Here is a 24,797-nt window from a genome sequence, read left to right on the forward strand (position 1 = left end):
ATTGTACCTAAAACACCATATAATTTGACACAATCAATGACTGTTAAGATACCAGCAGCAACACAAAAATATCAGCAGGTACATTTATAGAACATACAGATACAAGGATCCTAAGTGGTGTAGTGAGTTACGAGTTGGGCTGCCAACCGCAAGGTCCAAAGTTCTAAACTACCAGCTGCATCTCAGGAGAAAGATGGGACTTTCTACTCCGGTAGTCAGTTACAGCCTCAGAAAACCACAGAGGCAGTTCTACCCTGTCCTATAGGGTCGCGGTGGGTAAGCATCAACTCCATGGCAGTGGGAGTTGAGTCTGAGTGGTGATGTATGTCGCCCATTGAGCAGCCAACTGAAGGTCAACACTTGGATAAACAAAGGCCAGCAGCAACGTCACAACCACCAGCAGCTCCAAAAGAGGAGGCTGTCTTCTCCCCTGAAGAGCTGCAATCTCAGAAATGCACGGGGAGCGGGTCCACCCAGGCTTACAGGGTCGTTGTTCTCAGTCAGAATTGATTCCATGGCATTGAGTTTCGAGTAGATAAAGCACAGTGATCCAAAGTGTCAGTGTAATTGGGCAATGAGGAAAGCTCACTAAAACACATTAGAAGGTACAAAAAATAAATTAGCATAGAGTGTTAGCCTGTAGGCATATTGATATATGTAGCTGGGCTTCCAAGAATTTTTGTTATAACCAACAACGTACTGTTTGGTGCTAGCATATCAGTTCCAACTTGTGGCCACCCTGTGTACAGCAGAAGGAAACACTGCCCGGCCCTGTGCCAGCCTCACAACCTTTATGTCTTAGCCCGTTCCTGCAGCCACGCTCTCCGTCGGATTTGTCCAGGAGCTGCTGCTTTTTGCTGACCCTCTACAAGCCTGATGTCCTTCTCTAGGGACTGGTCGCCCCTGATCACACATCATGAGACGTGTACATGAGACACGTTTTACCGTCTTCACTTCTAAAGAGCATTCTGGCCGTACTTCTTCCAAGAGGGACCTGTTCGTTCTTTTGTCCATGGCATATTTAATATTCTTTGCCAGCACCATCATACCAGGCATCCATTGTTCTTTGGCCTTCCTTATTCACTTGTTTGGTGATTGAAAATGCCATGACTTTTATTAGATGCACCTTAGTCCTCAAGGTACCATCTTTGCTTTTCAGTACTTTAAAGAGGTCTTTTGCCGTAGATTTGCCCAATGCGATATGTCATTCGATTTCTGGACTGCTGTTTCCATGGGCATTGATAGTGGATGCAAGTAGAACAAAATCCTTGACAACTTCTTCTCCATTTTCATGAGATTGCTTATTGGTCTAGTTGTGGGAATTTTTGTTGGCTTTACAATGAATCAGTAAGATCACCTCCTCTTCGCTTTCAGCAAGCAGGGTTATGTCATCTGCAGATTATAGGTTGTTAGTGAAACTGTCCAATCCTGAGGCTGCATTCTTCATCTAGTCCGGCTCCTCAGCTAATTTGCTCAGTATATCGAGTGAGTAAGTACGGTGAAAGATACAATCTTGATGTACATTTTTTCCTCTTGGTCTAGGTACAGGTTTTGCATCAGCACAATTAAGTGTTCTGGATTGCTCATTCTGGACAGTGTTTCTAATTACGTTTTGATCTACACAGCTGAAAGCCTTTGAGTAATCAATAAGACAGAAAAACATCTTTCTGCTATTCATTGCATTCAGCCACCATCCATCTGACATCAGCCCTCTAATTTTACCAAGCCTCATACAGTCTGCAAAACTAGGATGGTAGTGTTTGAAAAATAAAATACACTATGCAAAAACATTTTTCAAATGATAAAATGCTAGTGAGTGGACACCAAGACTGAGCATACCAAAAACCCAACCTAACCCACCGCCGTGGGGTCAGTTCTGACTCGTGGCAATCCCAAGTAGGGTTCCTGAGACTGTCAATACTTACGGAGTCAACAACCTTCTCTTTTTCCCTTAGAGCCACTGGTGGGTTTGAACCACTAACCATCTGGTTAGCATTCCACTGACCTGACAGCGTCGTCATGTACTATATTTAATGTGGGATGAGCAGGAGAACCAAGGCCCTGATGATAAAGTCCGCCGTCAGCTGTGCCTTCTGTACACCGTTTCATTGGAAGGGTGTGAACTGACAAGGCTGCCTTAGGCTGATAACATAAATAAGTAGCATATATTCCTTTTCTCTCCATAAATAAAACATTTTTTGGTTGTTGTTTATCATCTGAGAGGGTGGTGTTAGGAAGGAGAAAATGTACAAGTCTATTTCAAGTTAATCAAGTCTGTTGTTCCCAAGATCTCTAGAGTTTATAGGAAGCATTTACTTTTTCTTAAAGAATTAGCTGAGAATTGAGAGTTAGTTAAATGTAGATGAATTCAGTGATCAGCACAATACAGGGAGATCAAAACACTGAGTTAATGAATTCCACGTGGCTTCTTATAAATTCTTTGCTGAGTAATTTCTACACATTTATGTAATGTTTTCTTAAAAGTAACTTAATGAGATAAAATTATCTATGGGTGATGTCTGAGGGAATATTAAGTATTAATTGATCTTTAAGTGGAAACCATACTAAAGAATGAAGTTCACATTCAAATCTATTTCTCAAAGAAGCAAAGTATGTCACTAGAACAATGGACAAATGACTCTTGAAGCAGCTGAAACTACAAGGACGACCACCGGAAGTAGACAACCTGAGATAAAGGACTGCCAGGAAAGGCCGGTCTTCCAAACTCCAACGTTTCTCAGTAGATTATATTGTCCTAATAAGACTTGCTTGTTTATTTGGCCTGAGCACCATAATGATCCAGCCCTTCTTGCCATATTGCCACAAAAGAACACAATATACAACCTGGTGCCCTATACGAATTACAGATTTAATTCTGATGCAGGCTAGAAAGCTGACCAGACTGATAAACAATTTTTGTTGCCATTGTTGTTGCTTTTTCTGTCATCATCTCAGCTACAGAAAACTAAACTTTGGACCATAGTATAAACTACAAACTGAATTTTCATCAGCCCAAAGCACATTTGTTCCTTTTTTTCCCTCTTTCGGTCTAAGTCACTGTCGTGATGAACGTATGCAGTGACGTTAAATAAGTGTTATGTTTCAGAAACATCATAACTTGCATCATGGATGCATTCACGTTCTTTAGTCGTTCATCTGAAAGTGCCATCAAAACTTCTACAGAGTTTTGAAAGCTGCTAATGACAGTGTTCACGTGGGAAGTTATTTGTTCTACAAATAACATTTTTTCCCCTTTCTTTGTGATTGGGCAACTATGTTTTATTAGATAACCTTCGAGGGTGAGTGATCCGTCTCCCCTCCTCTGGTTAATTTTCCAGAATGTCCCTTGTTCACGCAGGATAGTTCCAGGCTAAGAGAGCTGCTGACCTCGCCTTGGGAATGAGTCTGCACATGTGTGTCCGTGGCTAGTCTGACAGCCTCTGCGGTGTCGTGCTGATTTCCTCAGCGGTGAGCAAGCGCCAGCCCTCACCTGCAGAGGACGGCTCTCAGACACTGCAGCACGTGCTTGCAGAGCAGGGATTCAGATGGTAACTGTTCTACTTTTTTTTCCAAGCTCCAATTTTCAATTAGAATACCGAGTTCTCATTTTTGAGGTAATTCAGAAATCCAATTCCAATGTGATTGGTGTCTTGGTAATTCAAATATTTGTTGAAAGAAAGGCTGAAGATAGTTTAGTTCTTGTAAAAGGAACTTGGTACTTTGGGGGTTCTCTCGGAGCTGTCCTTCCTGCATTCCAGTGTCTAACTTCTGAATGTGGAAATGGCCAATCCTTTCCCTTTTTCTAAACAACAACAAGTAAAAGAGCCAGCACCCAAATGCCTGTTGGATGAAAAGTATCTCCACTGTGGGGACCAACGGAGGTGAGCTATGAGGAGCAGGTGCTTTGGGATTTTTTCCCCCTGCTATGTGAACATAGTGGGAGGGCGCTAAACATTTGCCAACCCTGCCCCCCCCCCCCATCTTCTCTGTTTTCCAGCTCTCTGATGACAAACAGCTGATATGTGGACAGCTCATCGCTCATTTACATCACATACATAATGTGCTTTATGTGGGATATTAGCTTCTCGGGGCTGACTGTCGCCTAACACACACAGTGATCAGCACATTTTTGAGGCTGCAATAATCAGAGGAATGCAGCAGTGACGTGGGGACAAGAGGAACGAGCGTGGCATAACGGTGTACCCGTCATTGTGCTCTTGTCATCTCTCGGAAACAGTTTGCTCTCCTTGGCGCATAACAAAGGGTCATGAATTTAATCGAGGAAAACATAGAACTGGGTGCAAAAATAATGCACCTCTCCCTGACCTCTCCACTCAGAGAAAACAGGACCCTATTGACAAAGTAGGGAATGGAAGGTGCTGAAAGCTCCCAGGCCCCCTATCTCTGTCCATGTCAGCCTCCGACAAGATGTGTAACCCTTTCCAAATGAGCGCAGAGCCTCCTTTAACCTCCAGTCAGAATTCAGGTAGAAGAATTTACAAGATCTTCACAAAGATATAAAACACAAATTCCGAATGAGTATTGCATTAATCCGTGTGCTGTTTACAAATGTATTCTTTGCATACTAGCTTTTTCTTGGCTTTCACACACTTGCAAAAAAAAAATAATAAAGTCATTGTAGATCTTGTCTATATGGTTTAAGATTTTAACAAGAGTTTGTTCCTGTAAGTATTTTAGAAAGCATTCTGCCAGCCCCTGCTCTTCAACGATTTGAGCATTCCCAAATAAGTCTCACACATGAGTTCAATAAATAATTGGAAGCCCAGATGTTTGAAACGGATATAGCAGATACACTGTAGCTAGGTTTTAAATGCAGCTACTTTCCCTTTGTCCTTTTGTCAACTTCACAGCATCGCACTCTGCCACTTCCAGTTCTCTTCTAATTAGACCTACATGCGTTTTTGGCATGTATGCGTTCCCCCACATGCCCCTCACACGTATGCAGCCTGTGGAGGCATCCTTCCTGTGTTACTGGCGCTGACTTGGGGCCTTCCAGCAAGCAATTTTACTTCTTCAGCCTGAACTGTAGCCTTCTGTGTCCCTTCCGTTCACCGCCTGATAAGGAATTGGCTCATATTGAGACATGCTTTTCCATCTCACAGGCAAATATCTAGAAAGTCCTTCTGACACTGTATCTTCTACCTTCCCGTGGCCTCTGCAGCCCCCCAGAAGTCCGCTCTTATCCGATGTTCAGAAAAAATAAAAGAGAGTACAAGTAAACACTAAGAACATTCTTGAAGAACTCCGCTTTATAACATAGCTGCCTAATTTTAAGTACAATCCTCAAAGAAATACAGATTTTAATTTTACTGACTGAAACTTTAGCTTATTGCATTGAAATTATTGTGGATACAAGGATCTCCCTATGCAGTGCTTAATCTTCTGGCTAGAAATGATTCTTCCTCACTTCTACAACTGACTTGGTTGCTCCCTCTTTGAAATAATTACACTAATTCCTGAAAAATGCTGTGATGAGATCTGTGAAGACACTTTTTTTTTTAAAGATAGAAGACTTGTACTATGGCCACATTTGGGAATTTTTAAGTTGTATCTTATTTAGTCTGGTGTGCAGTTAATTGTACGTTATTTTGTGGTAACTACATGTTAACTCTGTTGGAAGTAATGGTAATTATACTGTAATTGATATCAGTTCTCCCACATCTTTGGAGAACCATGCAATTAACACATATCACCACAGTTGGACACTAGCTTTTGTCCTGTGTAATGTTGCCGTATTGGAATAGTACTTGGAATAAGGTTCCTAAATATTTTCTTCACTTTGGCTACTTTAATTTTTTTATTAATATTCATGAAAAGGAGACATCATTTCTAAATTTTAGTTAGTCTTAAGGAAAGCTGCTTTCACAAGTAAGAAAATGTAGACCTGGCTTTTTTTTTTCCGCCCCTAAAATTTAAAAGTCACCGATGACCTCATGAGTACTTCCTGTTTCCTAGGACGAGGATAACGGCAAAAAATACTGACATTAAGGTGTCAATCAGTTTTCCCCCTGCCTTTTTGTTGACCTGTTTGACCTCTGCTGCCTTGCTTTCAGTCAAAGGGGATGTCTTCTGGGACAGAGCCGTGGTGAGTCCTGAACTAGGCACGCGCAGGCGTCTTTCAGCAGTGTTTCCGCTCTTAGAGGCCCCGCATCCTTCCCTTGCCTCGCCGGCCACGCGCTGCTCCTTGTCTCCTTCTTTGGTCTAGAGCGAGGATGGGACACAGCAGACAAATGTTTTTTGGTTAAGAGAGACCAGGATTTGGTAGGCTGGTTTGACAAATTGGTCATTTTCTAATGATCCTTGAAAAGATTAATTATTGCTCCCACCACCAAAAAAAAGCTGAAGTTTTTTATTTTTCTAACTGACATAACACAGTCATTTGCTCACTTGTGCTGTGTATTGATCTCAGAGAGCAAGTGTCATGGAATCATCCTATTTCAGAGCTGGGAGAAACCTCGGGGATAAGCATATTGCGTGCCCTCCATTTACAGAGGAAGTGGCCCAGGGCTCGCCTAGTTTCTAAGGAGCTCAAGTGATGGCAGAGAAGTAAGTGCGGAGGAAGGGGCAGGGACTTGAGAGCCGGACCACGAGGATGGGGTGTCTTCTGGATCTGTAGTGAGCCTGCGGTGCAATATTGAGGAAGCATGGTAACCTGTGGCTCCTGCGTGGTACATGAAGCCTCTCTGCTTCCTCCCAGAATCAAAGCTTTTCATGGGTACAGTTCTCCTTTTAAAATAGGTAAAGTTACTTTCCTGGCACAAGGGTTTCTTTAGGTTAAAGGAAGATCTCTTAGGAAGTTGGATACATTTATATGTCTCATAAATTAAAACAAATACTCTGCAGCAACACCTTTTCTGTTTTCCGACGTTTGTGATTATATTTCTGAGGAAAACAATCTTCAAGTTGATCAGTTTGCCAGACAAAACGGATATCAAAGTGCACTTCTTGAAGAGAGTGTTCATTCTTGGCTATACGACTTTGACATCTTTGTTTTTAATGAACTGCACCTGTGTTTCAAAAACAACAACAAACAATATTGCAAAGTGTGCATTGTAAAGTAAATAGGTATCTGAAATTAAGTTCCTAGCTTTGGGGGAAATAGAATTCCCAAGGTACCTTTTTGGAAAGAGTCATTTGTCCAGGTGTTGGTTAATTCACTGTGACTCTTTCCTCATGAAATAAATGTTAGAATAATCAAATCTTATGGGTGGCTAACATGGAGACATAATTCTTCTTTTGGGGGGGAGATATAATTCTATAGGGCTCAGATCATGTTCAATTTTAGTAAGCATTTGTAACCATTTGCCATGGAAGTTTTCCTGAGCTTGCTACCGAAACGAATAGTGAGTCAGAGACTATCCAGAAACAAACCTGCATCATGCCTCTGCACAGAAATGAGAAGTTGGGAACCACAGATAAGTAGGAATTGGGCCAGCACACAACTGGGTCTGCTTACATCTGAATGCTTTATAACTCTACTTGGGAGTTGCAAACTTATAAATAACCTTGCAATTGGTTGAAACCATATTAAAACCATATGAAGGAAACAGAAAGTGTTTGGTTAAGGGGTTCAGTAAGCACTATAATCCCGATGAAGCCAATGTAATTCAGTGGCTCCCAAGCCCAAAAGGGTCCCATATCTCTCAAGGGAATGCTACTTTGTCATTTATCATTTGATGGCCAGTGACAAGAGCCTAAGCACGTGTTATAGGCGGTGTAGAGGATGCAGTCCTTGGGAGAGGGGTGGAGAGAGCACTTGCTTAGTTTGGGACCCTCCTGAAACCCGGGAGGAACCTTGGCAAGCATCATGTGAGAATGTCTTTGAAAGCCCCATGAAATACAGCCACACAGGGCTCTGCAGACGTTTCGTCCATCGCAGCAGGCAGGTGCTGCAGGTGCCTTCTGTGCTTGCGAGGCCCGCTCAGAGCTGCAGCGAGAGAGAGGCGCCAGACGGTCTCACCAGCAGCTTAGTTAGTGTCCAATGGCTCATATCCCAAGAGATGAACTGTGTGGTCTATTAAGTGTCTTGCCTCCAATATGAATCTTGGGGGATTTTGAAAACTTGCAAAATGCTTACAAGTCTTCGTTTCCTTGAAAAGAGAACTTTCTCTTCTGTGAGTTTATATATGAAATGAGGGGTGTGGAGGTTAAGCACTCACTTGGCAGCTAACAGAAAGGCCAGCCGTTTGAACCAGGAGAAAGATGTGGCAGGCTGCTTCCATAAAGATGTACAGCCTCGGACACGTGGTGGGGCAACCCCACTCTGCCCTATAAGGTTGCTGTGAACCAGAATCCATTCCCGGGGTTTTGTTTGCGTGCGTGCGTGTGTCTGTGTGTGTGTGTGTGTTTGTGTGTGTGTGTGTGTTTGTGTAAGGTTGCTGTGAACCAGAATCCATTCCCCGGGTTTTGTTTGCGTGCGTGCATGTGTGTGTGTATGTGTGTGTGTGTGTGTGTGTGTGTGTTTGCGTGCGTGCATGCGTGTGTGTGTGTGTGTGTGTGTGTGTGTGTTTATCAACACAGACACCGCTCCTAGGTTTTAATGGCAATAGCTCCCATAGAATTGCTTTTGAGTCTAATAAAAACCCTTATCTAAAATTTTCTGTTTTCTTATGTACCGTATATACTCGTGTATAAGCTGAGTTTTTCAGCACATTTTTAATGCAGTTTTTGTGGTAAAATGAGGTGCCTCGGCTGATGATCGGGTCGGCTTATACTTGAGTATATGCAGTAGTGTATTTTGGTCAGCAACAAGAGCAGAAATCACCGTTCTGGTTTCTTTGGGACTTTTTTACTATTCTTGTTTCATTTTATTTTCATACGGATTACGATACCTGGAGAACCTTCGTGGCCAACAGCTCTATGCTTCTGCTCATGTACTTTCAAGTGGGTGATCTTTCCTTGTAATACTCTCATTTTCTCTGGGGGAATTAAGCTGAAATTAATATGATTTTGTTTAACAGTTTATTACCCTTTCCAAAGAGAGTGGCATTTTTAACTGATTTGAAAAATGAATCACTACTGACAGATTTCGAAGCAGTGCAAGAGCCGTCCAACAAGAGTCGGCACAGAAGAGATGCTTGAGACTTTAGGGCGGACTCTGCTTCAGAGCCCTTCAGGTAACACCAGGCTGAGTCCCTCACCCTGTGGTGTGACCTGCTTACCCACCTTCCTTTGTACTCCACCGTCTTTTCATCATGTGTGTCTCACTGCTTTTTGAAAAAGATCAGAGAACTCATGTAATCTTACTGAAAAGTAAAATTAAAATAAAAGGTAGGGGATACTTTTCCCAGGAAAATGATTTCATTTGTTCATGTAGGAAGCAGAGCGTCAGCATCGGTGAGAGGCACAGACAGCACACAGCTAATAAGACAGGGACGCAGCCTTGAAACACCCCCACGGTCACAGCACACAACCAGGGGGCACGGGGACAGGAAAGGGTGGTGAACTGTGCCTGGGGCTGGTGGGAGACAGTCAAAAAAGGATTTGTCCAGAAGAAATGTTCAAGTCAACCTTAAAAGGGTTCACTCGGGTGGTATCAGGGAGGGAAGGGGAGTGAAGAAAGAGGCCAGCAGATGAAAATACACAGGGTGAAATACATCTTTTTTCGGGAAGCTCCAAGAGTTCACTCTGACTGGAACAGAGAATCTAAACAGTCATCCAGAGGATGGGACCTTGATGAGAGCATCAGGGCCCGGATCATAAAGGGCCATGTGGCAATACAGAGAAGTTGGTGATGCGGGCCCCGGCTATAAATACAGAATAGCAAGTTTCAATGGCTGCATGCGACTCAGGATGCCAGGAGACGTAAAGTTGCTTTGCAGATGCTTAGTGGCCAATGCTACAGGGAAAGTCTCTTTGGATACATCCATGGTTGTAGAGGAGAGTAATGATTTTCCTTTAGGTCATTGGGGGGCTCTGGTGGCACTGGGCTTAAAGTGCTTGGCCTTTCACTGAAAGGCCAGGGTTTGAATCCACCAACTGCCTGTGGGGGAAAGATGTGGCAGCCTGCTTCCACAAAGATTCACAGTCCTGGGAACCCTGCAGAGCAGGTCTACTCTGGCCCAGAGCGTTGCTCCACACCAGATCCTACTTAAAGCCGCAGGCTTGGATTTTTGGTGTGGTTCAGTCAGAGGACTACCTGCATTAGTGTTTAGCTTTGAAATATTTAGTAAGCACTAATCTCTCTAACAGAATTGGATACTCTTATGAGATATTTAATTTTTCAAAGCATTTATACATATAAACTACCATAACCCGGCAGCATGCCCATTTTTTAAAATTCTATTCAACAAATGAGGAAACAGGCTCAGAGAGATCATATGGCAATTAAGTTAGAGACCTGTGATTCTAAATTTATCTTAGAATAAATGCTGATCTAAAATTTAGGTTAGTGACTTAAAATACAAATCCTTCTGAGGTTTACTTTTATAAAAGCGATAGTAATGGTAATATTTTCTTTGAATTCTTGGTGTGAAGATTTACTGGAATACTCATTGGAAAAAAATGTTCCTATAGTTCAATGATCAGTTAGTGATACTCTTCCCTACTACCATTCCATTGGATGTATTTGTGGTATGTGGGCAAACCCAGTTGGAAAACTCAGGCCTTAATTAATGCATGAGTCTTAGCACAATGCTGTTGTTAAGGATACTTTAGAAGCTAAATAAATAATAGTCTTGGCTGGCAAAATGTTATTTAACAACGAGGTTTAATAATGAACATCATTTCTCCTAACCAGTCTTAATTTTCATGACGACTGACTCGGGAGCCATTCAGTTGTACCTTTGAAAAGAAATCTTGTGCATCCAAAGTAACTCCTTCCAAAAAGAACAGCCTTTTAAAAAAGTATATGTGAGTCAGCATATGCACTTGTTGACAACAGCAAGTCAGAAGATTAGAGAGAGCCCACCAGGCACCACTCACTGACAGGGAGTTGACTCAGACTCAGGAACCCTAGAGGACAGGGTGGACTTGTCCCTGTGGATGGCTGAGACTGTAACCCCTCATGGGAGGGGGACGCCCCATCTTTCTCCCACACAGCAGTTTTGAACTGCTTGATCTTGCATCTAGCAGCGCAATTCACTGCGTAACCACTATGCTGGGTGGGGGAAGCTCTGCTAGGGACCCTGGCGGGGGCTGGGGAAGTTCACAGGAGAGGAACAACTTGGAAAAGGAGGGTGGGAATGGTGCTACAACTCAAAGACTCACAAATCAGCGCCACTCACTCGGCCATGTAGAAGCTATTGGATTGGCATATGTTCTGCTGTGTTCAACAACAAAGTAAAACAAAGAAAGGCATACGTATGTGGTTACTTTCCAGTGTGACACTTTGATCTTCATCCTTCATTAAATTACCAAACCCACTGCCATGGACTTGTTTCCCACACACAACAGCCCTACAGGACAGAATGGAACTGCCCCTTGGGTTTCTGAGACAATCTTTGTGAGAGCCCATGACCTCTTCTTTCTCCCACCAAGCAGCTGGGAAGTTCAAACTGTCAGCCTGCGATGAGCCACTCAATGCCTACCTTACTAGGGCCATTCAAAACCAAACGCCCTGCCAGGAGTCAAGGCTGACTCCTAGGAACCCCCTGTGAGTTTCTGAGACTTGTAACTATTTCAGGGAGGAGAGAGCTCAGTCTCTCTCCCTGGGAGCTGCTGGTGATTTATAACTGCGGCCATGTGGATCACATGCCACCGTGTGCCCACTACACTGCTGGGGCTCTAGCGCCCCTTTACATTGCTAGAGGTGTGGTAGAAGAGCAACTGTGCTTGTTACCTCTATCACCAAGGAAAACACATGCATGGTAGTTGTATTTTTTTAGAGAATCACCTAAAGGTGACATATACCCAGAGCAAGACATTAGAGCCCACGAACCAGGAGCTAATTCTGTGGTGGTGACTAAGACGTTTTGTAGATCAGGCAGGAGGTAGGTCAGAAAGGTAGTGGGGTTTGGGAACGATGTAGGTGTTTCCATACGAATGTGACTTGGCCAGGAAGAAGAGCAAGGAAGCGTGTGGTCTCATCCCAGAGGAAGAGAAGGCAGGTGGGTTCTGAACAACTGTGGGAAAGAGCAGCGCTGTCCACGACATTGTGCATGTGTGAGACCAGAGCTACAGGAAATGCCATGTGAAAAGACCGGTCAAAGGGAGGTCTAAAGGGGTTTGGATGAAATGAAATAGAAAATAGGGGTCCATGAAAGGTTTGAATCAGACAGGATGAAGTGGGACTCTGTCCGGGAGGTGAGAGAATTGACCAGAGAGGGCAGGATCAAGGGTTAGACCCGAAAGGAGCATTCAGCAGGGCTGTAGGTATACAGCAGTAAAGGCCTACACTGGGGTAGTTAGGGAGGGCCAGTGGGGGGGGGGGGGGGGGGGGGGGGGGGGGGGGGGGGGGGGGGGGAGAAGAGGGGGAATGGGGGGCAGAGAGCAGTATGAGTGTCTGTAACACAGCGATTCTCAATCTTCCTAATGCCGAGACCCTTCAACAGTTCCCCATGTGGTGGTGACCCCCCACCCATAAAATTAGTTTTGTTGCTGCTTCATAACTGTCATTTTGCTACTGTTATGAAAACGGCGACCCCTGTGAAAGGGTCATTCAACCCCCCCCAAAGAGGTCGCAACCCACAGGTTGAGAACCGCTGCTGTAACAGAAGAATCAGCAAGACCAAGTGGTCATGGGAAAGCTGAGGAAAGGAAGGGGGAAGTTGGGGAAAGGGGAAGATGATTTTGTAGGAAATCGTTTATGTTTCGGGTGGGGATGAAATACCTCTTTTCTCCCAGGAAACTCTGCTGCTGGGATCCACTGTAACAGGGCCAGCGTGGCTGCGGTCTGAACCTTCCCTCTGACCTTCCTGATGATCAACCTGAACGCGTTTTAAACGTGTCTAATATTTCCACCTGTAGTTGAGGATTGACAACCAAAGTTCTTATTTGGGAAAGAATTGTGCTCAAAACTCCATGTAGGAGATAAGAGTTTCCAACTCCACAATTACAGAATTTTCTATCGCTTACCTTCTGTATATATATATAAACAGAATATTTGTCAATTAATAATGACCTTCTTATATTATTAAGCATTTAGGTTTACTTAAGAGCATCAGTATAGAGTGTCCTATTATACAATGCACTATAAGTGTGAAAATAATATGAGGTAATTATCTTTTTTGAATAAAGGTTGATAAAACACCTACCATTTAGACCAGTGGGGCCAGCGGGGGTGGGGGGGGGGGATGTCACACCATTGTCTGACCGTGTCTACTTGAGTGAAACATGTTTGTTGGTGAAGCAATCACAACGAAGTGCTTTTCCGGGCCGGTGCCACTGTCCACGTCAGTGTGGACCAGTGCACCGTGCTGAGAGGCTGAGGCTGGTCCTGTGTGTCGTCTCTGTGGTCCCAGAGGGAGGCCGCCCCATGGCCGCCTCCCTTCACCGTTGTTTTTCAGAAGATGGCCGCAATCAGTCACCTTGCATCTGGTTTGAAAAAGGCTTGTCTTGCTGGCAAGCAAACTGTTATTTAAGTACACAATCCACTCCACTACTGAAACAGTTTTGCCAAACTTATCCAAGTATTCTCACATGCTTAAAGATGGTGTAAATATCATTTATAGCTAGCAGTTTTCCTCAGACTATATGGAATGTCTTCCTGCTGCCTGATCTAAGTGTCCCAGTTTACATTATGGCCTTTACTGCCTCTGTTTGATGGAGTGATCAGTAAAAATTTAATGACACTATAAAATAATAAAAATGTCATTAATTTACCATGGATCTTGGATGCAGTGGTTGTAAAGTTACATTAATAAACAGAATATTTTTTACAACAAAAAGCATTGTTACGTGGGAATGTATAAATAACACACATAAATTTAAGAGCAATTTTACTGTTAGCACACACATTATTATGGAATAGCCAATAAGTGTATAAAACATAGTATATAAAATTTTATTAAAATATACTGTGCACATCAAAAATTCAGCTTTTATCTAAGTGCAAAGAAAAGCCATTATTGTGTGCTTACTCTTTCATTGCTGTTCTTTCCCCAGCTCACAATTTTACATTTGTTGCAGTGAAAGGGAGTTTGATTTTTTTTCACCCCTAGATGAAAACAAGCCTCTGATCTCTCAGTTACCCCAAATCTATTCTCTCTCTCCACCCATGCAAAGATAAAATGGATCATCCTTGCCATGGCAGGGAGGGAAAAGTTGCTAATTTAATGCAAAGTTAAAAATAATGCCCGAGGAGTTGACTGGTTTGTTCAGTGACTCTGGAAATAAGGGATAATAATGTAGCAGTCTATCTGTCATCACCGAGGCTGCCCCGTCACTGACTCCGATACTCCGTGAAGATGATGGATACCACCGCCTTGCGACTTGTAACATTTAACATTCATCAGCTCTCACTAAAGGGGGCTTTATCATTTAAATATCTTTATTTAATATGCAACAGCTACCTCATATATCATCATTTCAAAGCACTTAGAGAGCCAACAGCCCTACAACACAGCAGAGCTGGCTTTAATTTTTTTTCAATAACTTTTATGTTGTCTGCATGTTCGTGACTGACAAGGCATAGTAAGTGTCTGATCACTTTTGCCGCGTGGACAACCCACATTTCAGTGCCAGCGTGGAGAGTCCCCGAGTTTCCTGGTGGCTGGGGCTTGGGGCTCAATTACCATTGAGGCCTTTGGCTTATACATCTTCAAAACATTTGCAGTTGGCCACCCACAGTCTATGTTTGTCCCACCTAGAGCCATGCCCATTGGCAATGATGGCGTGAACTTAAAACTTCTTGGAGTGCACATATGGTTGTGTCTCTGACAACACCCTGTCTTGACTGGGTTCAGGTACAGCCTCACTACTGAAATCTTTGCTTAGCTCAGCTGTCCAGAGCTGACTTGTAGACATCAGGCCCTCTTATCTTAGGGTTCTGTGGCTGGCAAATAAATATTCTGAGCTATTCTTTGAAGAAAAGAGGGAAGTCTTCGGGGAGACTAGATGGAAATTTATATGAAAGGCATAGCTTTGTAGGGTCCTTCTTTAATCTCCAACACAAGTGCTTAATATCACCAAATTTAAAATGCAGTCGACTGCCCCAAACAATTTTTATCACTGATTTATTTTCTGCCTATTTAGCAAGTATTTTGTGGGATATTCTGCCTTGACTTCCACTCTGTCAAAATATTGATATTTTATAGAGAAAGTACCTCTGCAGAAGCTTTTTTTTCCCAATGAAGTCACAGAAATGTCTGACTTCAAAGGCACTGTGAATGTGCTGTTGAATGTTCTGAATGCTTTTTGTTATGATTATAAACAAGCCGATACTACTGAATTGTGAGTGCACTTCGTTTTTTTATAAAAGAAAAGATATTATCATCATGTAAGCTTTGTTGTCTTAGGATTTTACAAACCATGGCATGTAATTTTCCCTCTTCTCCTTCCTTGTCAAAATATTGATATTCTTTCAGGAACTTTTTTTTAAAGCTGAGAATATTTTCCGTTAAAATCAAAGAGAATGAATGACTAGAAAGATACTTGAAATATGCATATTGATAGGTAGCACGGTCTGTTGATTTTCAGAGAAAGTTGTTTTCCCCCCATGAAAATACAGTTAAAGGTTGTTCTTCCAAGACGATTGCAGGTGTCACATCAAAACTCCTTTTGCATTTAACACAGGGAAAGCATTCACATGCAAATATTTGAAATTCGAAACAATGTGGTGAAACAAAGGTTGAATATTTTTGCTTTCCCTGGTACTACTCATCTTCACTTTAATTCTTTCCCTTTACATCATGACAACCCAAAGTGCTACTTGAAAGTAGAAACGGGCTGATTAAAAGCAGCTGTCCTCCCTACTAAACCCCCTCCGCCCCCCGCCCCCCGACAATGTGTGAAACTCCCACATGGCTTGTGGTTGCTTCTTGTTGTGTCCTGCATCTGGGTTAATTTGTTCTCATGCAGCCGTGTGTTCACATAAGCAGTTATTGGGGAACCATACCTAATTCGAGTTTTATTTTCATTCCGTTTTCTACAAGTGTCGGATTTCAGAGGGTTTCCCACATAGCGCTGTTGTAACTAGTTAGTGTTACCGGGTTGGGGAATTTCATGATGATAATTTTGTTGCAAATCTTTCACAGAAATGGTGCCAGATTAAAGGAAGGCTTCTGATGTGCTTTTCTTCCAACCCAGATCCCAACATATGCCATGAGGAAGGGGAACTGGAAGACTTCCTGCCCAATTTGACTGATGGGAATTAATTATAGAAATATAATGATATTCAAAAATAATCATATTAGAAAGCACAAATGTAGCGAGACTGTACAAATGAGGCACAGTTTCTATCAAGTAATTGTATGTTTGCTCTTTAAGGATATTTCCAAGTTTCTAAACATCTTACAGAAGAGAACACTCGCAGTCTCTCCATCTAATGCCAAACATGCTCAGTACAGAACTAGGTCACCGAACAATAGACAGAACAGCAATCAGCACGCCACTGCTGCATAATGCATTAAGTCTAACATGCAGAACCATTCCCGAAGCTGGAAGCTGCAATTTCATGTCTGTAACTTCAAGCTGACATGACATTTAATATTGTTTCATCGTAATGAACAACAAGGTTTCATTCATTCTTAAGCACAACACAAAGCCAAGTTTGAGCCTGGAGAGCAACAAGGAGGCAAGAGGGGGCACGTGCTGTGTTTCTGCAGACGAGAACACCATATTACTGCTGGTCCATGAGCCCTCTGCCGCTGATCCACCAGGGCTGCAGAGGGAGCATTCATTGTGATGCTCCGGCCTCCTGTTTCTCAGCACTGGTTAACAAGGCAGGCATCTGCGGGGCATCCTCCACCAGTGGCAGGCGCCTCTGACTCGCCTGGTTTGATGGCTGACTAGAGGGCTGCTGTCCTTGCCCGTTCCCAAGGAGCCACCGCTGAAACGACGGTGAAACAAGGCAAAAATAAGGGTATCGATAGGATATCAGCCAGTCGGCCTGCTGCAAAATATTAGTCCCCGGATGTCTCTTGCACACAATTCTGATATGTATTTCCCCGGACTACCATTGCAAACAGTGATCTCCACATGGGAAAATGACTCTCCCATTCAATTTAGCAGTGCGTCTTAGTACGAACTGCTCTTTCGAGTTTGGGGCTTGTGGCTGAAGCCTCTCAATTGCATTCCTTTCAGATTACTGCAGGAATAGCCCAGAGCGAGAAGATGCACGGTAGAGCTCTGGCAGGCCTCCCGTCCCAGGTGTCCCTTCCTCTCAGGTACTATCCTCTAGAGCAGTGGTTCTCAACCTTCCTAATGCCATGGCCCTTTAATACATGTTGTGGTAACTGCCCCCAACCAGAACATTGTTTTCGTGGCTACTTCATCACCGTCATTTTGCTGCTGTTATGAATCGGGTGACCCCTGTGAAAGGGTCATTTGACACCCAAAGGGGTCGTGACCCACAGGTTGAGAACCACTGCTCTAGAGGCTGCCAACATTGCCAAGGCCATGGAATCTTCTGGAGTTTCTAGAAATGATGTTTGTAGATCCACGTTTTGCTTATTAAGCAAGATAGAAACTGGGCGGTGGGGGGGGGTGTGTGTGTGGAGAATGGCTGATCTGGAAGCTAGAATAAGCCTTCCGATTGTTCTGCCCTCTAGGAAAGAACACGCTTTGAGAGTCTGGGGCCCCAGTTAACGGGAAAGCCCAGTGAAGACGGGAAGCTGGGCCCAGGTGTCATCGACCTTACTCGACCAGAAGACGCAGAGGGTGAGTGCCGCTTCCCTGCCCTGCCGCTTCCCTCCTGCTCTGTGTGCGTCGGAGGTGGCGCTCAGATCTTGGCAGACTTTGCCCTGGAGTTATCAGGTCAGTGTTCTTGGCAAAGAGCAGGAATGTCCGTCTTGAACGCTTGTTCAGCGTTTGAGGACTTTGAGAAGATTCGGCGTTACAGAGAGCATAACAGCCTAAGTCATTTGAGCGTTTTAAAACTGTTTCAGGGAACAAAATTCTGCGTTTCCTTTGCCTCACTGCATTGTTACCAAAAAACAAAACCAACACTCAGGAGCGGTTATTTGCTTGTTTAATTCCAAATCTAGTGATTTCCAGGTGTACGCAAACCGTTGGGGAAGGGAATGGTGGGTTGCTTTAGACTGGGTAGAGAATAAACCCTTGCTGGAGGAAGACTGTGCCTGGGCATTCACATCACGAAAGACGTGCAAGGCTGGGTGGAAAGACCAGCTTCTCCCTGGGAGTGTCGGTCCACAGCACTCTCCAGGCCTGTCTGCTCCTCTTCCCTTTTTGTTTGTTTGTTTTTAATGGCCAAGCAGCAAATCAGCAGAAATTGCTCCCCAGAGTCTGGCTACAATTCATGAGCGAGGTCAGCATTTCGGTAGTAATGTTGCCTGGTTATTTACTGGGTCATCATCGCAGAGTAGGGGCTGTTTTTCCCGTTAGCCGATGCTTTGGCAAAATCCCTGCCCACAGTCACGGAAGATATATTTGTTCTTTTCAGAGTAATACAATCCTTCACCCATCTCAGGTCCCAGGCTGAAGTCCTTCTTTAGCTCGAGGGCAAAGGCTCTCACTGGTATCTCTTTTCCTGGCAGGATTTCTTCCAGGACCCTAAGCCCTTGAACACACACAAAGCCATTTCGCAGCACATTTGAACTGGGCATCGCTGCTGGTGATAGCTTGGGGCCATCCTAGGAAGCTCAGAAATTCCTGGCATGAGCCCTGCCAGATAGGTTAGTATCAGAGAGCTAGGAAACATCTCCGAGAGGTTCCAGAAGGTAGATTTTTCATAGCAGAGCAAAAGACTAGTGTTTGATGATTGTCCTGAGACAAGGTGTGAAAGTGAACTGACTGTGTGTGCCGGGCACCCATGCGGGAGAGCTGCATGGAGATGAAGGAGGGAGAGATGGGGGCAGAGAGAGCATAGGCAGGAAGTGGGGGGGGGGGCAGAAGAGACCTCAAAAGCAGAAGTGAGCTGTTGTCTTCCTTGAAAAATGTCTTCAGAGCACACTGACATTTTCATAGGTACTCAGACGTGCAAGCTTTTCCGTTGCTAAGGGTGCTGGGAGCCCAAAGGATGGGTTGTGTAGAGGGAACAGGCTGTGGGGGAGTGTTTCAGATTTGACCCATCTCAATTCTGTTGGATCATGGTACTATAAAGTAGCTACATCTTGGACCCCAAGCATCAGAATAGGTGGTCTTCTTTACTTTCGAAAGTATTTTTCTGATTGTGTGGCCATGCTATAGTAGCGATAGAATTCTGGTACCTTACTCCTATTCTAATAGACTTCTCTTAAACTGAGATCCATCAGTCTTCATTTGGTTTCATCACTGTGTAATGGATATACATACAGTTAATCACCTCTCAGTGCTGCTGAGATACATTCTCTGCCTGCGATATCATGACTTACCCCAAAGAGCAAACCCACGGCCATTGAGTTGACTCAGACTCGTAGCGTCCCTTCACAGGACCTTGGAGGCTGGGAAGCCTTACAGGAGCAGACAGTTCTACTTTCTCCCACATCATTTACTCAGTCGGTTAAAAATCATGGTCAAAATTAGGAATCTTGAAAAGTGAAAGTAAAAAATGAAAACTAAACTATAGAGAATCATGTTGTATCAAAATACACATGCTGTCTGGGTTCAAAGCTGTATCACTTTCCTGGTTATTTTGGATTTGCTGGTTGTCCTATAAGGAGCCCTGGTGGCATCGTGGGTTACTAGTTGGGCTGCAATCCCCAAGGTCAGCAGTTCAAAACCACCTGCAACTCTGAGGGAAAAATACAGGGCTTTCTACTCCTATAAAAAAATGACAGTTTCAGAAACCCTCAGGGGCAGTTCCTCCCTGCCCTTACAGGGTCACTGTGAGTCGGCATTGATTGCATGGCAGTGAGTCCAGTTTGGTTGTTGTCCAGTAGAGCTGTGATGAGTCAACTCGGTGGTCATGAGCTCGTTTGCTTGATCTGCCAGAAAATAAGCTTTACACACATTTTCTCATAAAAAAATGTATGCACCTCCAAAAAGAAGACTTGTTCGGCATTTTGCAGAGGGGAAAACTGAGTAACCGAGCTAGTAGCAATGAGGTGGGTGCTGGGCTGCTTGGCTCCAGAACCCAGAGCTGTTGAACTCTCCGTACCTGCGGATAAACATGTGGTATCGCCGTTTTCTTGAGCAAACTTCTTGTGACCTTCCTCAGTATGGCCCATTTCCTCTCCCCTAAATATAGCAAGTCATGCCGTGCAGCCGTGCTCAGGTTACCCTGTCGCACCGAGCCGCGGAGCGGCAGTGCCTGATGAGTGTAACAGTAGAAGCCCGGAGTGGCCCAGGAGCTTAAGGAGCGTGTGAAAAGCTCCCTGCAGAAGCTTGCCCAGGGTTACCATTGAGACCTCATGTGCTTTGGGGGGACTGTGAGTCCATGAATGGAGTCAAGTTACCTGCGCTAATGCCGTCAGAAGAGCAGAGCCTTTGTGGGGGCTGCTGGGATGGGTAGCAGGCTTCTGCTGACTTGAGGCTATTTCCTGGCATCTGTTCAAGTGTGAGCTGATTGCAAAGCCTGCTGGAGTTGTTGTTCCCATCCAAGTCCGAGGAGATAACAGGTACATATAATACTTTTTTCCACTTTGATCCTTTGTGTTTCCTTGAAAAGGAAAATGAAGAAGGTGCCTAAGTATCAGAGTAACTAAAAAGAAAAAGAAAATCACTTAGTCAATTAGTCCATGGTGCAGAAAATATTTATAGTGTCTATAATCTGTTAGTCCCAGAACCAGAACTAAGCAGACTGGAATTCAAAAGAGCTATGTCTTTTGCCTCATGGAACAGACAGTCTACTGAAGGGAGATAGGAAATTAAAAGGCAAGTACTTAAGTACACAATTATTATCAAGAAAGCACTGTGGAGATCAGGACTCTGAAGATCTGTGTGACTCCAGACAATTCCGACCAAGACCTACTTAGGCAACTATCATTGGCCAGGGAGTGCCGTCACTGGAGTCCACACACCATCGCTGTAATTTCCCTGGCTTTGGAGCAGCCTTTCACTGAGAGTCCGCATCGACTTGATGACAGACAGTTTCTGAATTTACGTCCTCTCTCTACCTCTACGGCTATCTACCCTATCCTCCTGTGGAGCTTCCACAGTGATGGCAGTAATCGGTCCAGAAGGCGAGGCCCTATCCCAGTCGGACTTCTTAAGATAATGTCTGCCAGTCCTGAAAATGACAATGCCACTTAGTAAGCAATCTGTAGACCTGCTTTACAGCCCTGGGCATGGGAGCAGGGGGGGAAGGTCACCAGGGGGGAAAGTGTGTATTAGCCACTCATCAAAATCAAATGACAAAGCCATAGGCAAGAAAAACAGAAATTAAAAATATAAAAGGCAAATGCCTTCAACATTTTATTTTTAAAGTCCAGCTGTTATTTGGCTTGAATGTGACAAGACAGCATTTCTTGTTCCCCACGATATTTATAAAACTAAAGATGCGCTGGTACTGAGGACTTAGGAAACATGCTTGAGGTCTTTTTATTTAAACTTTGAAGCAGCCGAAGATGTACTATGTGCTACGTGACCACAATTCATTAGCTCCTCATATAGGACATCTGAAGGAAAAGCACTGGATTAGTTGAGACGGCCACTGTGTATGTGTGATCAACTGCTTGTTTATCAGCTTGCTTTATGGGCTTGTCTTAGAATGTTCCACCTTCTCGCTTTACTTAAGAAAGGGTCGTTTTCATCCCGACTCTCCTAACTCAGGGTTGCCCACTATCCTGGATATACTATGTGGATATACTATGCGACCTTGAAAGGAGGGAAGTTGGGGAAAGAACTAGGGAGACAGGCTAATAGAAAGGGCAGTGGGGGTGCTGTGATAGGATCTTCATCTTCTCTGTGTGAGACCCAGGCTCGGGTCCCAGCCAGTGCTCAGCCACAGCCACCCCACAGCGGGGGCCCACACTGTGCTGAACAGGCTTCAGAGGAACTTCCAGAGGAAGACAGACTAACAAGAAAGGCCATCTACTTCCAAAGCCCATCGGAAATCCCGTGGATCACAATGGTCTAATAGGCAGTCGATCATGGGATTGGGGCAGGCCCAGGCAGTGTTTCGTTCCGTTGTGTGTGTGTGATTAGGGGGCAAAGTTCACAGTGATGTAAAGTGACAGTGGGGATGGTACATAGAAAGGACTCTGGCTTCATGGTGGGAAGATTTGGACCCGCGCTCCTTTCCTGACTGACAGCAAACACATGCCTAATGCCTCTGGGCTCATTTCTACATCCTTCCAAAATCTCTGATTGTAATTAGTGTCTTCACAAATAAAACAGGGGGTTCTAGGCCAGACTTTTGGACCCTGAATTGTAATTGTAATGACACACTCTCCTCTCTGTTTCTTAAAAAATAAATAAATAAATAAATAAACACTAATTGCATTGATTTGAACGGAAATGGATATGTGCACCAAGAATAGCCCCTTTTAGGACTGTTGCTCTCAGATTCTCAGATTTGCTTAGAAGGGATTTATGGATTCATACGGAATTTGTGATTTGGATGCTAGCCAAGATGGCCTTACTCGTGTAATGCTTCGTTTTATGTATTTGTTGTTTTCTTTAAGTAAACTTCTGATTGCGTCTACGCTTTGTATCTCTGAGCCAATAGCAGACTCCATTTCTTCTTCTTTTCTTTTCAAAAGGCATCACTTAATATGAATGTCCTCTCCTAAAACTCCTGTCTCCCCTTTGATCCAGACTCAGGGAAATCTTTGAAGCCCTTCTCATTCCCCTTTCCGTCCTTGAGAGAATCCTTCCTGCCGGAGGAAAGGCAGAGCATCTCAGATGGTCCATGAGTCATTCCAGGCATCAGAGGCAAGCTGCATGCAGCACAAGCTGGGATGGGATTTAAGTGCGAGAACTACTAATACCTTGGAATGTAAAGGTCATCAGTCCAGCCCGTGGGAATGCAGTTCTTTATCTGGTGGAACACTGGAGATTCTCAGAGCTGCAGTAACGGAGAAGAGAGGTCATTTCAGCCAACCAGTGCCTTCTCAGGTCTCACCTTTACGAAAACAGAAGCAGCAGTTGAATTGATTCAGCTCAAGGTGACCCTATGGGATGGAATAGAACTGCCTAAGGGGGCTCCTAAGGGGTTCCACCTCTTTGCCCCACAGTGCAGCTCAAAAACTCTGCTACCTCTGGTTAGTAGCCCTGTGCCTCGCCTGCACCACCAGGCCTCTCCTCACTCCGCTCCCTTCTGTTGGGTCCCTTCTACCAGTCAATTGACAGAAAACTGCTGCTTAGGAGCGCGTTCTCATTCTAACGGTCAGTTTGTTGTTTATAGAGAAGACGAGTCTCTGCCTCCTCCTTTGATCCTGTAGTCTGACTCCTGGATGCCAACAGAACAGTGTTTCTCTACCTGACACCATTTTAGAGAATTGATCAAGGTCTAACCCTGCTGATTGGCAGCACAGTGGTTATGCGATCGGCCACTCACTGACAGGGTGGGAGCTGGAACCCAGCAGCCACTCCCTCCCTGGGGAAAAAGATGTGGCAGTCCGCTTTTCTTTAAAGAGGGAGAGCCTTGGAAACGAGTGGGCATTTCTTTTCTGGTTGAGTCACTTACAGTCTGGTTGTTCGATCTACGTATGTTCATTTCCTGGTCTAAATGTTCTCATCTGTCAATGAGGAAGTCCAACTAGATGGTTTCCAGCGGACAGTTTTTAACTTGTTCATTTGACTGCCATATATTTTCAATCCTCTACATTGAAGTCAACTAGAAAGTCACAAATATCAATACTAGAAACTACATCAGCTCTCAAATGACGGCGGTTGTAGAAATATGCCAGAGCTGGGACACCTGTCCTAAGGTCTCCTACTCCCAAAGTGCACCCCCAAAATTAAGATGGTAACGAGCGTATGTGTTTTTTAAAGGCCCAGACCAATCTGAAGGGAGTGACGAGAGAGAGCAAGAACCAGAGCTGTGTTGTGGGCTTATGGATTTGACCTTCCATCTCTGCCTGAAAATGAATAAGCAACCGGTCTTTATAGAGCAGCCAGCTGGGGTCTGAGGCCAGAATAGGTAGCCAGAGAGACCCAGGACATCGTGGAGACGAAATAACCGCCACCGAGCCGGGAGATAGCAGGGTTCCTGGAGCCCTCGGCTCTGAACTAACTCTGTTGTATGAGTCTCACAAAAATGTATTTTACTGTGGACATAAACAGTTTTAGAGGATCCTGTGCACCAGTTTATATCAGTACTATATATAAAGTGCAGCTCTCTTAAACAAGCAAATAAACTTCTCTTAAAGAAATATATTTGCTGTGTCTTAAAAGCTCCCAAATAACTTTTAATGTTGGTAGAAAACAATTTCCATTGAACCCTCCAAGTGATAGATTGTAGTGATGGGCAAGAGAGGGAAATGTCAAGATTCTCGTGTAACTCCATTCCCTAGTGCTCCTTAAAGGGAACTCAAACTGACGCTGGGAAGCCGAATCAAAGGCCCAGCCCCACGTTAGCGAGGAACGCATTGTTGTGTGCTCCTGAGTTGAGTCTGACTCGTGGCAGGACCACAGGCCAGGATAGAACAACCTACACAATTTCCTAGGCTGTACTCTTTATAGGAGCAGATCTCTAGGTCTTTTCTCCTGAGGTCCTTCGGTGGGTTCAAATCCCCAACCTTTCAGTTAGCACCTGAGGGTTTAACGACGTACGCGCAGCTCCACCGGGTCTCCTGGAGTACAGAACCAGCCCGGCCCAGTCGCTGGCTTCTCACGGACTGCGGTCTCTGAAGAAG

The 24,797-nt window shown here is 44.3% G+C and overlaps 1 protein-coding gene across 3 annotated transcripts in view; it reads left to right on the top strand.

Annotated features, from left to right (window-relative positions):
• SOX6 (SRY-box transcription factor 6) overlaps positions 1–24,797 on the top strand; it is a 655,298-nt gene that overhangs the window by 590,653 nt on the left and 39,848 nt on the right. For all 3 annotated transcript variants that reach the window (XM_045290980.1, XM_045290981.1, XM_045290982.1), the window contains one exon: positions 17,670–17,778. In XM_045290980.1, coding sequence (XP_045146915.1) covers positions 17,670–17,778 — 109 coding nt within the window. The remainder of the gene's footprint in view (positions 1–17,669; positions 17,779–24,797) is intronic.

This window comes from Echinops telfairi, unplaced genomic scaffold (assembly GCF_000313985.2).
Source record: "Echinops telfairi isolate 266 unplaced genomic scaffold, ASM31398v2 ScPeMD7_60;HRSCAF=208, whole genome shotgun sequence".
Taxonomy (NCBI): Eukaryota; Metazoa; Chordata; class Mammalia; order Afrosoricida; family Tenrecidae; genus Echinops; species Echinops telfairi.